This window comes from Trematomus bernacchii, unplaced genomic scaffold (assembly GCF_902827165.1).
Source record: "Trematomus bernacchii unplaced genomic scaffold, fTreBer1.1, whole genome shotgun sequence".
NCBI lineage: Eukaryota > Metazoa > Chordata > Actinopteri > Perciformes > Nototheniidae > Trematomus > Trematomus bernacchii.
Window position 1 is genome coordinate 17,349,771 of NW_022987564.1, and position 15,239 is coordinate 17,365,009.

The following is a 15,239-nucleotide window of genomic DNA, read 5'->3' on the forward strand; positions in this document are numbered from 1 at the left end:
GCAAAAACCATAAACCTCTTAAAATGTGAATTTTGAATTTTCTTATCCAGCTGTATTTTTGTTTACTGTTTTAAAATGTGAATTAATCCTCAGCTGTATCCAGTAATGCCTGTACAGTCTCAGTAAATCATCCAAGCCTTGGCCATCTTAATGTCATTGTTTCTCAAAACATCCACTCTTGTCTTTCTCTCTCCTTCTGTCCATCCCTTGTTTGTGCTTTTGATCCCCCTCCCAACCCTTCCGTGTATCTTTGTCTTCCTCCACTCTCTCTTATCATTATACACTTTTACATACTAAACACCATCCCAACCAAAAAACAAAACAATCACGGATATTAGAAGAAGGTGATCAATGGAGAATCCGTCCCCACTAAATCCACTCCTGTCAAACCAAAACCAGCTCCTGCTAAGCCAGCCAAGACTGTTCCATCCAAACTTGTCGTCAAGTTGCCTATGCCTGCCAAAGCTCCCAAGACTGTTGCAGCCAAGGCAACCAAAGCTAAGCCCTCCGCAGTAGAGATCCTCTTGTCTAAGATAAAACCAACAGCAGCAGCTAAATCTAAGCCCGTAGCTGCTCCAGCTAAGAATGGCAAACCAACAGTGGAAAAGAAAGCCAATGGTGCAGCTAAAGCCAATGGCAATGGAAAAGCAGCTGTAACAAAAACTAATGGCAATGGTAAAGCTACAGCTGATGCCAAGCCAGCAGCTCAGGCCAAGGTGAATGGGAATGGCAATGGCAAGGTTGTAGCTGAGAAGAAAGTCAATGGTAATGCAAATGCAAAATCTTCATCAGAAAAGAAAGTCAATGGAAATGGAAAAGCCACTGTTGTGTCTAATACTAATGGAAACGGCAATGGCAAAGCTACAGCAGAGAAGAAAGCCAATGGAAATGGCAAAACTACTATTGAGGTTAAAGAGGTTAAAGTCAAAATTAATGGCAAAACTGAGAGTAAAGTCAGCGGTGAGGCTAAAGCCAAGGCCAATGGCAAAGTTACTACTGTTGTAGAAAAGAAAGCTGTTGGTAATGGTGCTGCAAATCAGGCAAAAATTGAAACCACTACTAAAGTAAAGACTGAAAAAGTTGTCAAAGTAGAAAAGACCGAAAAGACTGTGGTCATTGCACCTAAAACAGGCGCCAAAGTAGAAAAGACAGAAAAGACTGTGGTCATTGCACCTAAAACAGGCGCCAAAGTAGAAAAGACAGAAAAGACTGTGGTCATTGCACCTAAAACAGGCGCCAAAGTAGAAAAGACAGAAAAGACTGTGGTCATTGCACCTAAAACAGGCGCCAAAGTAGAAAAGACAGAAAAGACTGTGGTCATTGCACCTAAAACAGGCGCCAAAGTAGAAAAGACTGTGGTCATTGCACCTAAAACAGACACCAAAGTAGAAAAGACCGAAAAGACTGTGGTCATTGCACCTAAAACAGGCGTCAAAGTAGAAAAGACCGAAAAGACCGTGGTCATTGCACCTAAAACAGACGCCAAAGTAGAAGCTACTAAGGCACCTAAACCGACAAAAGCAGCAAAACCTGATCCTACAAAAGCACCAAAACCTGAACCTACAAAAACAGTGAAGCCTGTGGCCACCAAAGCTCCAGCTGTGAAACCTCCAGTAAAGGAAGTCAAAGAGGTCACCAAAGTGAAAACTGTTGTCACCAAAGTCGCTCTGGTCAAAACAAGCGTCAGCAAAGTTTTGAAGAATGTGATCGAAAAGATTACCATCCAGAAGAAAGTTGCTTCAACATCTGCCCCTGTCCAGCCCACTCCACCCAGACCTACAAAACCGAAGGTGGCGGTGGACAATAATGTCAAGTCCCTGCACAAACCATTCCCACCGTTTGGCAAGACTATGCTGGGTGGAACTTCAGTCCCAGCGAAGAAAAATACCAACGGTTATCAACAGGTACAACAAGAAGGACCATGTTTGGGTCAGAATGTCCAGAGTCGTATGTCCCATCTGTCCCATCTGGTTGCCAGAACGTTTCACCATCTAGGGTTTGCAACTCGTTTGCAGTCTTTTGTATGCATAGTTTCATCTTTAAATAGGTGGCTTGCAGTGCAGATGTTGAGTTAAATCCTGGATGGTGGACAATCTGGTCATCAGAATGGAAGTTGGTTCATACCAAGCTGGGTGCCTTCTTATATATCATATGATCTTTACGATTGCCCCAACTTCTCCATATGATATGATACAGCGGTGCACATTGAAGCATGGCTTATTGTACGGTTTCATTGTTCTTTACTTCCCTATACTTCCTTCAAGCTGTTGAAGCTGGATCTCAGGAACTGAATACGCAGCACTCCACCTCTTTCTTTTCGGGGAAAACATTAACGTACCGGTGAAATGAATGAGCATGGATTTCTATGGCACAAAAACTAAACTTAAGAAAACACAAATACTATCACATTCTATACACAAGCAACACAACAAACCTCCTCTGTTACTCTGTCATTCTCTCCTTGTTTTGTTAGTTTTAAGTACCTGTGTTTCTCTCTCCCTGTCTTTTGCCATATTTTGTATCAAATACGAATAAAGCAGCCTCACAGAAACTAAAAAGCATGTGTGCTTTTGTAGAAGTTGAACTTCATGAAATGTCTACTCTATTATGACGCTGACCTGCTTTAAGGTTGAGGGACATTGTGAGGTTCATGGTAATTAGTGGGTTCTGGGAAATAGATGTAAAATCTGGAATTAACTGGATTGTTTTCTGTGAGGCTGCTGATTGTGGTTGTCTCTCTGTTTTCTGGTCTTGGGTGAAACTAAACATCCCAAAGCATCAAGTGCTGATGTTTTTATCTGAAGGGATGGATAGAGGCTCTCAGTCCTACTTCCAAAAAGAGGAGACTTCAACCTTTCATGAATATTGGCTTTGTGAACTTTAAAAAGTTGTTGACCAATACAATAAAAATAAATCTCAGCAAAGTAGACTCAATGACTCCCTAAATCTTGCATATGGCAACATTTATAGTTATTGAGATCCTGAAACCTGACATTTCTTTTGTAAAATGGATCTTTACAACTTTAAAAATGTGAGTTGCCACTAAAAACGTTTCCTTCAGCACTGGCAACCACAGTTTTATGACGTGTTCCATTTTATTCTTTTGACTCATAACTTACAAGCAGAATTTGAACTAACCGCGCTCTTCCGTTCAAATCTGCTTATTTCCTCCCTGCAACCCAATTCCTGTCAACTTGACCAATCAGGATGTAGATACTGAATATTCCGAGGCTGGCCACACCCCTACAGAGACTGATTATTACTATGAGGAGACGGTGCCAGAGGGTGAGGTGATTGGAGAGGAAGAAATCCCTGTACAGGTAAAAAAGAAAATGACACACTGGTCGGGTCACACAGATAAAGAACAATTAAATAGTCCAAAAACATTTTATATCAACTTTATAATTAACATACATGAAAATTATTGATTTCTACAGATAGATTTTCTTTTTTGCCCAGTAAAATATAAAGAAACAGAAGTTACCGATTAGCCCACAGTGACAAATACAGGAACAAATCAGCGCCTCAATACAAGAGACCTCCATCGCCAAAGGTAGAAGACAGTGTAACACTTGTGTGGTGGTGAGCCCAGTCTTTGTAGTTTAACCAAGTAGTACAACTCCGTGTCTCTCTTCTAACCGCACATCAATGTTTTGTTGGCCCTGATGCCACATAACAAGAAACAAATCTTTGTCAAAGAGAATGCATGACATTCATCTGCTTGTATCATCAAATATTCTTACGTGGCTCCTTTTCCCCCCTAACAACAAGATTCCTGTTCTCATCTCAAGGTATTCTGTTGATCAGGTTGTTATCTTGACATAAGAACAAAAATCTTGTGGAAAAATGGATCCGCATAGGAATATTCGATATGCAGATTTAACCAAAGCAACAAAGGGAGATGAATATAATGCATTCTGGTTTGAGAGAAAAAATTAACTGAACTAAAGAATACAGTAGTTGCTGTGGCTAACCTTACAGCCCTAAACTATATCAGAATTTGAGAATGAGTTTCTCAGTTTTGATCTGTTTCTCACAGTTCACCTGTTTTTGGCAATAAACCGTATTGTCTTTATAACCGTTTAATCATCCATGTATATTAGCTGAACTTGATGACTTTGTTTTGTTTTCCAATGTTGACGCCATGAATTTTTTGGTGCCTATTATAGAAGGGTTTATTTTACGACCAAATACGCACATTTGTTTGAGTTGAAAACTCTTTTTGTATGAGGTAACGGTACAGCATTATTCCACTGGATTCATTTGTTTTAAAAGCACCCATGGTAAGTAAAATAGAAAATAACATAGTTTTTGCTTTGCTAAGCATAGCGTATTGCAACTTGTTTTCACAAAGTGCTTCATATCAGTTAAGTGTGTTAAGAGAAAAGGCAAGCATGACATTGAGATTAATAGTGCTTTTGCATTTCTCTCTGTCTCAAATGTGAAATAATATATTTGGAGAAGTCCCTCATCACACAAGCTGATAAGGATACGCTTTGGTGAAAACACATACTATTATAGTCTCAATAATAGATCATTAACAGGAGATTTGAAATGTCAGGAAAAACCTGCTAATCCGTAATTCAACTGAGAAGATCAGACTGAATTTACAGCATTAAGGGCTGAAAAAGTCCCCACAGCCTGTCAGATGTCTTATTTCTGTCCTTGTGTCACTGTTTATTTGCAAAAGGTAAGACTCACTTCTTTCTACATATGCCCTCTTCTTCCACTCCCCCTGTTGTTTGCTTCTATATTTCTCTTTTCTTTACTAACATTTCCCCATCATACCTTTCTCTCTTCCTTCCTTCCTTCTTTCCCTTGACTCTCTATTTTCCTTCGCTTGATTCCTCCTCTCGTGCCCCTCTATCTATCCTGTTGCGCCTCTGATAAACCAAACCAGCCCCAGGTGGAGACCACGTTGCTGGGAGAGGAGGTAGATGCCACCAAGGCCGGCGGGGTGCTGGAGGAGCCCTTCACTGAGGAGTATGTGACTGGGGACTTGGGCCTTAAGGAATACGACTATTCCTACAGGGACTACAATGAGCCAATACAGGAGAATGGAGATGCCAACATGGGCCCCGCCCTGTCCGCTGTGACAGATGAGGGAGGCGTAAGTCGTTTTGCTCCTGATGCAAAAAAAACTACAAAACCAGTTTCAACCAACTCTGAACACTTGTCTTGGTCAAATGTTATTCAATGTCCTCTCAAATGACTTGTTTGAGTCTCAGGCCATTATGGATAAACATACTTTTTTAGGTGCCTGGAAAACTCAATCAATCACGGAGAAACATGTATTTCAATGTGTTTTAAATACCTAAATGAACAAGACAAGTGCACAAATCAATGGTTGAAATTGGTTTTATTCTGTACGGTGTATAGTGAGCAATTCAGCACCCTAGGAATAATAGCTATTACCATGGTAGAAGCTATTGGGGTTCCTAATAAACATACCGATAACTTGAACTATTGTGTACACTGCATAAAGAGGCATTTTGAAGTGCAGCAGTAACCGATTGCTGCATCCTTTTTCTAAAATGCCATTTATTGCAGTGCATGGCTTCATTAAGTGCTGCTAAGCCCAGATGATGATCAATGCTAAGTAATGGACCAAAAGTGTGTAGAACTATTGAATCATCATCATCATCATCATCATCATCATCATTTCAGCCAAAGCTTATAACTCTATCAAAAGCAAAACAGGTTTTTATTTTATCATTCTATTTTCTACACTTGCATATTAATGTGGTGAACTATTGTGGGCGTCTGTATGTATATGTGCACCTGTTGTCAAAATGCATGCGGCCAAATCTGCATTCTATGAGTGTGTGTGTGCATCTCTATACTGACTATGCTGTGTTGTTGGCTACATGTGTGTTTTCCTCAGGCCGCCGTCAGAGGACAAAAAGGAGAACAAGGAGACCCTGCTGTCTTGGAGCCTGTGAGTTACTTATTGTCTTTACCTGAGCATTTGATTTGAACTCGATCATTCAGGGACAGAAAGACAAAACCTTACCAACTCACTTTCCCAAGAAGCTCCAGGGGTTCACATCAGCAGCCCTCTTGTCATAATCTTGCTTGTCCAACTCTAGAAGGTTTTGCCACATCTATTTGAGGGTGTCATTGAAAGCCACACCTACTCTGTTAAAAAACAAAACAGCATATAAACATCGGGCTACCTTACATATCTTTGTCTGTTATTTTAATTGGCTGTGACCTACATTATAAACCATCTTACTGATTTCCAGTTGGGAGCTTGACAAATTCCCTAGCTTAAACAGCTCGTCATTCAAGTTACGGTAACCATGTCCATCCAAAGACTAAATGACAAACCTTAGCCCGTTGACCTTGCAGTAAAGCCACAACACATTTCCATTTGTCATCTGAACTGATTCATGTATTTTTCCTTTGCATATTTTACCTTATAATAGTGTCATTAGTTATTATACATTTGATGTAGCTGTTGAAAATGAACAGATCCCCACAGTAGGATCCACATGTTTTCTGCTTTAAAAAATAGCACTACAATTGTACTTTCAAATAAACAACAGAGTAGCCTGATTGCAGGAATATTGTATATTTGCACTGATCTCCATTGTATGTGTGTCAGGGTTTTTTTGTTCCCTTTCGTTACATTTCTAACTTTATTGTGTATTTTGCAGGGTATGCTAATTGAAGGACCTCCCGGACCTGAGGGAGCTGCTGTAAGTACATTGTGTTTATTTCCTTGTTTTTTATTCTAAAGACATTTTCCGGCTTCCAAACATTTACACGTCTGTAGTTTACTCCTTTAGATAAGTACCTTTATTCTCTGAGCTCAGAGTTATGTTGGCAGTACTGTAATTTGCTTCATGCAAGTATGAGGTAACATCATAGTCGGTACACTTCTTTTTAAAAGGCTATGATAATTACCATCATTTGTTATGTTCGGCACCATTATCACGCTGTGCTTGACGCTGAAATAGAATATGACAGCCTCATCGAGTCCGAATAAGAATACTCAAGTTCCCCTTCCCATCTCCTTCAGGGTCCTACAGGCCCACCCGGCTCTTCTGGACCTCCTGGCTCTTTCGGTGACCCCGGCGAGAGGGTGAGTGTTTCACTTTATCTGAAGAAATACAGGTTGGTAGTGTCTTTGCACTGGTCTGTGTAAAAGAAGTGTATTTAGCTTCCACTCTCTCCTTGAACCTGCCATCTTCACCCCTCCCTCGCTACATCCTGCAGGGCACTTCTGGTAAGGCTGGGATGCCTGGATCTGACGGAGTCCCTGGACCTCCTGGAACATCTGTCATGCTGCCTGTGAGTCTCCCTAATCCTTTGAAAATGTATTAGAAATGTCTGAATATGAGTGATATTCGCCCCAACGTTTGCATTTTGTGGATACCTTTAAGATTTAACATTGGCCCTTGTTCAATATTATTTTAAACATTTGTATCATCATATTTAGATTTGTTTGTCCTTATTATTAGTTAAGTAATTCAGCGTTGTGTTGATAAATGATATTAAATGTATCAAACACTCACAAATGTGTGTTCTTCTCCCTTTTTCAGTTCCGTTTCGGTCAGAGTGGAGGAGAGAAGGGTCCATCCGTTTCTGCACAGGAAGCCCAGGCAGCAGCCATCTTGTCTCAAGCCAGGGTCAGTCCTCACTTTTACTTCACATTTCGTTTGCCTCAAGGATCCTATCAGTTGAGTCTTGACACTTTGACATTGCCAGGGATTGTTGCCTTTTTTGAAAAACGATGTGGCCCAAGGTGTATAGCATGTGTATGCACATATGACTTGGTAGACATAAGCCTTTCTTTGCTATATATTTAAATGAAGGGTCATCTTTTGTGTAGCCGATTGCCTCCATGATCATTGATTTTGAGATGTTACTGTCTCTAGATGGCTCTGAAAGGACCTCCTGGACCAATGGGATACACTGGACGCCCTGGACCTTTGGTATGTTTGCAATCATTGGGACCCTTACCTGTTTATAACAAGAGTTGGTGTTTTGTTTACATTTTCAAGGATTTTGATCATATAATTCTCTTAATTGCAAAAACAGCTTTTTTTGTTTTTTTTGTCAATATTGTATGATGGTGATGGTGATGGTGATGGTGATGATTTCTGTTTCAGGGAAACCCAGGAAGTAATGGTCTGAAGGGAGAAGGTGGAGACCCCGGTCCTCAGGTAAGAACATCCAAACAGAACTCTTGTTTCATATCAAAGTTATATCAGTAAGATAGTTTGTATGCAAAATCATGTAATGAACTCTCCTTTTTACAGTTACTGCGGTTATAATTAAACTTATAGTACATTTATACTCAGCTCAGATAAAAAGACCACAGACATCTAATTAAATAATCCATTCTTCAGGGCCCCAGGGGACCCCAGGGTATGATGGGACCTCAAGGCAAATCTGGCAGAAGAGTGAGTATGACAAATGTCTGGTTTTCCTTTTTTTTATTGTTGTCTAACCCAAAGTTAAAAGGGCATCACTTTTACCTTTTTTTCTCCGGGGGGGCTCAGGGGCTGCTGAAATGTATATTCTGTTATAAATGGTGTAGATGTTTAAACAAATAACAAGTGTGTCATCAGAATGTGTTACTTCCAAAATCCTCCAGAAAAGGTTTTGTCTTATGCATCACAGACAAGGAATCATCTATTTTCACACCCCTCCAAAGTCTTGTTTAGGATCTCCCTGTCTGTTAATACCCTGTCAAAAACCAAACAGGGGTTTGTGGCAAGTGGTACAACTGTGTCTCGTATACGGAAGCCCCTTTAAAACGTGTTCTTCCTCACAGGGCCGTGCTGGAGCTGATGGAGCCAGGGGAATGCCAGGAGAGTCTGGAACAAAGGTACGCTTTCTCTGCTGTCAGTCCTTTATGGAGATTTCTGCTATTTGTTTGTAGCTGAAATTACATTGTGTTTAAAAGTCAATGAGTTAAAAGATAGGGAAAAAATCTCGACTGATGTCATTTAAGTGTAAATTCACACAGGCAGTAACTGTGGTGTTTAGATGCATGTAGCTTAATTATTTTTATTATGGTGAATTTGTGTAAATGAACAACCTGGTAGGCTTCACAAGAACACGATAAGGTCAACTTGTACTTGGTCTTGCTGGAACAATAACGTCCATTGAGACGTCTCACATACTCTTGTACCCCAAAATCACAGCTACTGTACAAATCAAACTTTGTATTATGAATGCATCAAATCCACTTGTGATGCATTGTTACATCTACTACAATGCAGCTATTAGTCCTAACACGTCTTTTATAATGTTTGTCTCTTTCAGGGAGACCGTGGTTTTGATGGCCTTCCTGGTTTGCCCGGGGACAAAGGACACAGGGTGAGTCCAATGCACATTACAATCAAAATGTTACATACAATTCACACAGTAATTGAATTAGTAAGGATAAGTATGAGATTCGAATACTCTCTTTGTTTGAATATCTGTTTGTTAGCAGCTTTATTTTGTTTCCTCACTCTACTTTTTCTTCTCCCCAGGGTGACACAGGATCATTGGGGCCCGCAGGACTTCAAGGAGAGGACGGAGAGAGGGTAGGAAGATATGAAAAACATTTTGTTAATGATTCCAGGCACCCCTCACAACATGTCACTCCTTAATCGTAAGTAATATTCACATCCTTGGTGTGTCTGTGTGTGTTTCCAGGGAGACGACGGAGACATTGGACCAAGGGGTCTCCAGGGTGAATCAGTGAGTGTTTCCATGACAACATCTGATTTTAAATCTCTCCCGCTTTCCCCTATCTCTGTTATAAGCAGCATCCCAGAATGCATCTGTGTATCCATCTGTAGCACTTCAGTTACCTTCACACCTGCTGTTTCTCAATGATACCTGACGTAGTTATCTTCACTGTTATTATGTTTAAGGCAGTGATAGTAGATGCAGCCAACTGCTGCCAGGATCACAGGTTTATTGTGCAATATTTCTAGAAAAACATTATTTGTTTCTAATGACTATGTTTGGATCGTACTTGGAACTTCGTCAGATCAGAATGTTTAAAAAGTGGAAAGCACACCCATATGTATACTTCATGATAACCAATAGGCAGACCAGCTCTATGGTGGCAGGTGTGGTTCTTCCCCAGGTTGACAGAACATCCAAAAATAATTCAGTTAACAATTCCATATATTACAGAGAAAGATGTATTGCCATACTTCTAAATATCTGACATATATATTATATGGAAACAGAAGATACATAATGTGCTGTATATCAGAAATGACATCGCTGTTTTTTCTGATAGCCGTGCACTATGTGAGGTTGGTATTATGTATTGTCCTTAACAAGTAAATACCATCTTTAGACTGAAATGTAATTGGATGGTTGTAAACTCCTCATTAATAACTCAACGCCATGAATAAGTAAGAGTAAATAATTACATGGTCAACATTCTTAATGTAATCAAATACATTTTGCACGGGTTGAGCTAATAAAATGATCCTTTTATAACTCAGGTACCCCATTCAACAACAAAAACATGACCAACCCATACCTAGAACTGGCCTGATGCCTTCTATAATATAATGGTGTCTGACAAATAAATGAAAATCTTTTTTCTTCACATCAAAAATGAAATGATTGTTTGTTGGCACACACTCAAGAATGAAGCCAAAGCCATCGCCTGGGCAACCCATTTATTTGTATCCACCCACACACCACCCACATGAGGACAAAACTAAAATAAATTATTTGTTGTGTTATTCATCATTCTTTAATTAATAAAATGCCCATTTCTATAAATACCCTAATTCAAAATAATAACTCCCTTCAACAGACATTCTTTTTTATAAAAGATAGTGCGCCATTTTACAAATGATTACAATCAGTCAATATAGTTTGTTACAAATGTATGTTATTTATCAATCAGTCATCATTACAATATATTAAACAGTTTACTTCTGCGTTTTAATTTGTCTGTTTATCCCAATGCTGAAATTGCTGCTTTAGTTATTGGCTTAATATTCTATATTGTGATTTATTCTAGAATCTAATAGTTTAAATATATCATTTATGACTTTGATTGACTGACTAATATTGGCGTGTCTTTGTGTGTGTGTGTTTTTTCGTCTCTCTCTAGGGACCTCGTGGTTTGCTCGGACCCAAAGGTCCCCCTGGGATCTCCGGACCTCCTGTGAGTAAAAACTATTTTGAACCACATTGTGGCGCTGGTATATTTAGTAGCATTGTTTTATCCATCTGTAACCACTGAAAACCCACGGCACCTCCTGAAACAACACGCTGAGACCTGATATAGAGACGGGGACACCCAGTGATCTAAAAATGTAACATGTAATGTTCCCACAATCACCTCAAAACAAAACAAACACAGAGAATCACACAGCATTTTGGCAGCCAAGTCCCAAGTATCCATTTAACACTTTGTACTAGAGTTGTTTGGTGACAGTGGTTGAGGTCTGCCCTTAAAAGAGCACTGCACTGATTTAGCATGGCACTGAGATAACATGGTCTGACAAAAGCAGAACAACCAAACACATTGTCTATTCCATTCCACACATTCTTCTTCCACAACATTTCGTTTGGAGTTTTCGGTGTGCTATGCAACAAGCTCGTGCTCACTTCTTTTTAACTCTACACCTTCAAACTCTTCAGCCCAAATCAACTCTCCCTCGAGATGTATCTGACTTCAACCAGCGCCCTCTGGACACACGAAAGGCTTTATACAATTGTATTCCACAAGACCTGTAAACAGACATTTATGTGTAACATTGGGAGAGTCCCCCTTTAAGCAGCAAGCTTTAAGTACCTGCTGATTCCTATAAATCTAAAGATACACGCTAGCATTATCACCAAAACCCTTCGCTGTAAGTGACATTTAGCGAGTATACTTTCCGCTGCAAATGTGCGTGGATAGAAGCCTTTACCATAGTGAGTGAGTTATTATTATTGAGGTGTAATTATATTGTGAAATATTTGTGTTAATTCGTGACAGATTCTGTTCAGAATTCCACTCTGATTTTTCCTTCTCACCCTCTTTTCTTCTCAGGGTGTGCGTGGAAATGACGGGCCTCACGGTCCCAAAGGAAACTTGGTCAGTGTTGGTCATAACTTATCTACCATGTTAACATGTAACCATGTTATTGAATCCGCAGATGATTAATATCAGCACCCATTATTCTTCCTGTCTCTCAGGGTCCCCAAGGAGAGCCAGGACCTCCAGGTCAGCAGGGAACCGGAGGAACTCAGGTGAGACAGCTGGGAACGCATATGTACAATTAACACAGTAATGTTGAGAGTGAGTATTCATTCATTCATTTCTTTTTGCAGGGAATGCCCGGACCTCAGGGAGCCCTCGGACCTCCAGGAGAGAAAGTAAGCAATACAAAATAATATATATAAAGTGACTCTGGATCAAAAATACAGAATGATACAGGAAGTAAACTCAGTTAAAGGAAATACATTAAACAATCAACATTTATAGAATAGAATCATCAGGATAAACTCATTGAGTGTACATTCTTTAGCCCCCTTCATTCATGATGGAGAGAGGTACGTGAGTGTGTCCAAAAATATGTAATGGCAGATTTTCAAGTATAAGCGATTTCTGAATTAGTTCATGTATTAAAAAAAGCTATTCTATTCTGAAAAATAGATTAGATATCTAATCACGTGCACTGTGCACCCCATGGTTCTTGCATTGAGAAGGAGCAGGGTTGCTTGCTGATTATTCTTTAATGATGTCTGTATGTATTGCCGACTTTTAAAGCAGCAGTCAATTTGTGAAGTATGCTCATTTGCTTTCTTGACAAAAGTGAAATGGGGTTAGGGTGTTTCAATCAGGAGAGACGGTTTTGATGGAAGAATACATATTTATTGCCAGGAATAAACTAATGAATGTAATGGAGTTTTGGCGATTAGGCCCCGTTGTGCAGGAGTATCATTCGGGAGGGGAGAACCGATCCGATGAAACCCCCCCCCGGGGTCTAGACACTGGTGGTGGTGAATGGATGGTTAGGTCCGGTCTGAAGGGGAGGGGCTTAGCTTGACCCTGGATTCAGAGGGACAGGAGGTGAAAAGGAGTGGAGGAGGGTTGCGTTGAGTCACCTGGAATGACAGCTGTCAGAGGGGAGAGCAGATTTAAAAGGTTTAGTGGAGCGCTATGATAGGCTTGTGAGAATAGAGCGAAGTGATTGGTTAAACTGTGGAGTGACGCCCCCGATCACTTATTGAGAGGAGAGAGAGTAGTAACATGGAAATAGTAAATGAATGAGTAAAGAAGGTCTTCCTGGTTGAACTTGCACTGAGCTTCATTAGAAGGATAAATCATTAATATGTCCACTAAATATGAGGCTAACGCCAGCAGCTGGTTAGCTTAGCATAATGTTTCAAAACAGGGGAGAAGAGCTAACCAAAAAGATCCACATAGCAGCACCTCTAAAACTCACCAGTAAACACTGCCCCGGTGGTAGTAGCCAAAAACTGTGAACAATTCATTATATTCAAATGACATTTTCTCTAATGTCACATTAAGCATAGAAAGAAAGTGGCTACGGCAAATGTTACACTTTATGAATTGGAGAATTGCAGAATGCTGATCCCTGATCTGTGCAGCCATTAAGATATCTGGTTAGCTTGGTAGCTACAATGTTTTTGGCACAAGTCATTCTTCTCATAGTGTTTTAGGACAGTTACCAAACAGTTACAGGTGCAGTCCCAACACTCTCACTCATGACCACCTTGTCTTCTCTTCCAGGGACCCACAGGAAAACCAGGTCTTCCAGGAATGCCCGGAGCTGACGGTCCTCCTGTATGTTTGTCTCTTCAATTTTAATTTAATTGATATCATTCAAATGTAATACGTTGAATACACAAGCACTGGATGTCCTTCCTGATGTCCTTCATGATGCTTTCACTTTACAGGGTCACCCAGGAAAGGAGGGGCCTTCTGGCACCAAAGGAAACCAGGTGGGTGTCAATCATATCCCCATCACACCAGGTCCCTTCCAGCTAACAATATATATTATATTAAGGTATTCATTTTCTTAATTTGCCCTTCTATTTTTGTCCTTCTCCAGGGTCCCAACGGTCCCCAGGGAGCTATCGGCTATCCTGGCCCTCGTGGCATCAAGGTCAGTACAGTTGATTGTTTTCAGTTAGTCGTGAGCACACTGTTTTTTTTATTGTGAGGTTTTTATTTGCTGTTTAAATTACCTTCAGATTTGAATAGTATTATAATGTAGAATAACAGTGTATTGACCATGCAATGTGTTGATTGCAGGGAGGTCAAGGAATCCGTGGACTGAAGGGCCACTGGGGAGAGAAGGTAAGTGATTCCTGACATTCAAAGATTTCAAGACACTCACAAATTATCTTGATTGATAAAACTTGATTATCAATTGTATTATGTCCATTTTTCATTGTCACAATAGCAAGGTATTAGAAAACAAAACAGCCATGGTCACATCTTCACAATCTAAAATATCATAAGTCTGATTACGATATTTAGCTAAACATGTTCTGTATGTTCTTTTTCGTGTTTCTAGGGTGAAGATGGTTTCCCTGGAATTAAGGGAGATTTCGGTGCCAAGGGAGAGAGGGTAAGATGCTTTGATTGATCAGTTGATTTATACAATAATTTATGGATCTTAATTGTCATTTTTCTATAAAGGCCATTTTTCCTGCGTTATTACTCTTGGCCTATTTTCTGTTGATTTATTCTCATATTTTGCTTTGTCTCCTGCTGACAGGGTGAGCTTGGAGTGTCAGGGCCCAGAGGAGAGGATGGTCCTGAGGGGCCAAAGGGTCGCGTCGGGCCCCCTGGCGAGCTCGGACCACTTGGATTGGTTGGAGAGAAGGTACATCCAGTTCAATAAGGACACAATTACATGATTGCTCTCAATAATATGAGAAAAGTTACTGATTCTTAGGGGAATCGTTTCCTAATGTATGTATTATTTCACATAACATCACGCATCAAGTAAATGTGTCCTCTACTGGATTATAGGTGTTTCGTTTAGCAAGTGCCAATTCTTCCCACATATTTACCCAAGTAGTCCCATGTTCTTTAAATAAGGTCAAGGTCATCTTTATGATCAAATATTAAGCAGGAAACCTAGCTGTGCTGCCCTCTTGTGGTTGTCCAAGTTTATGCATTTAAGTGGAAAAAAAAACATTGTATACAATCATTTATAATTACAATACGTATAAGTCATTTATTTGTACTTAAGTGTTTTTTATTCTTTGTGTGAGTCTACTAAACCTTTGACATT

General features: G+C 40.0%; 1 protein-coding gene across 1 annotated transcript in view; it reads left to right on the plus strand.

Moving 5' to 3' along the window:
• The window catches only part of col11a2 (collagen, type XI, alpha 2), a 50,276-nt gene that overhangs the window by 18,396 nt on the left and 16,641 nt on the right, over positions 1 to 15,239 (plus strand). Inside the window, 25 exon segments of the mRNA XM_034125265.1 lie at positions 339 to 1,904; positions 3,207 to 3,320; positions 4,901 to 5,110; positions 5,885 to 5,938; positions 6,660 to 6,701; positions 7,025 to 7,087; positions 7,222 to 7,296; positions 7,548 to 7,634; positions 7,884 to 7,940; positions 8,118 to 8,171; positions 8,358 to 8,411; positions 8,786 to 8,839; positions 9,280 to 9,333; positions 9,492 to 9,545; positions 9,658 to 9,702; positions 11,090 to 11,143; positions 12,017 to 12,061; positions 12,163 to 12,216; positions 12,298 to 12,342; positions 13,724 to 13,777; positions 13,891 to 13,935; positions 14,046 to 14,099; positions 14,249 to 14,293; positions 14,514 to 14,567; positions 14,718 to 14,825. Of these exon segments, the coding sequence (XP_033981156.1) occupies positions 339 to 1,904; positions 3,207 to 3,320; positions 4,901 to 5,110; positions 5,885 to 5,938; positions 6,660 to 6,701; positions 7,025 to 7,087; positions 7,222 to 7,296; positions 7,548 to 7,634; positions 7,884 to 7,940; positions 8,118 to 8,171; positions 8,358 to 8,411; positions 8,786 to 8,839; positions 9,280 to 9,333; positions 9,492 to 9,545; positions 9,658 to 9,702; positions 11,090 to 11,143; positions 12,017 to 12,061; positions 12,163 to 12,216; positions 12,298 to 12,342; positions 13,724 to 13,777; positions 13,891 to 13,935; positions 14,046 to 14,099; positions 14,249 to 14,293; positions 14,514 to 14,567; positions 14,718 to 14,825 (3,141 nt within the window).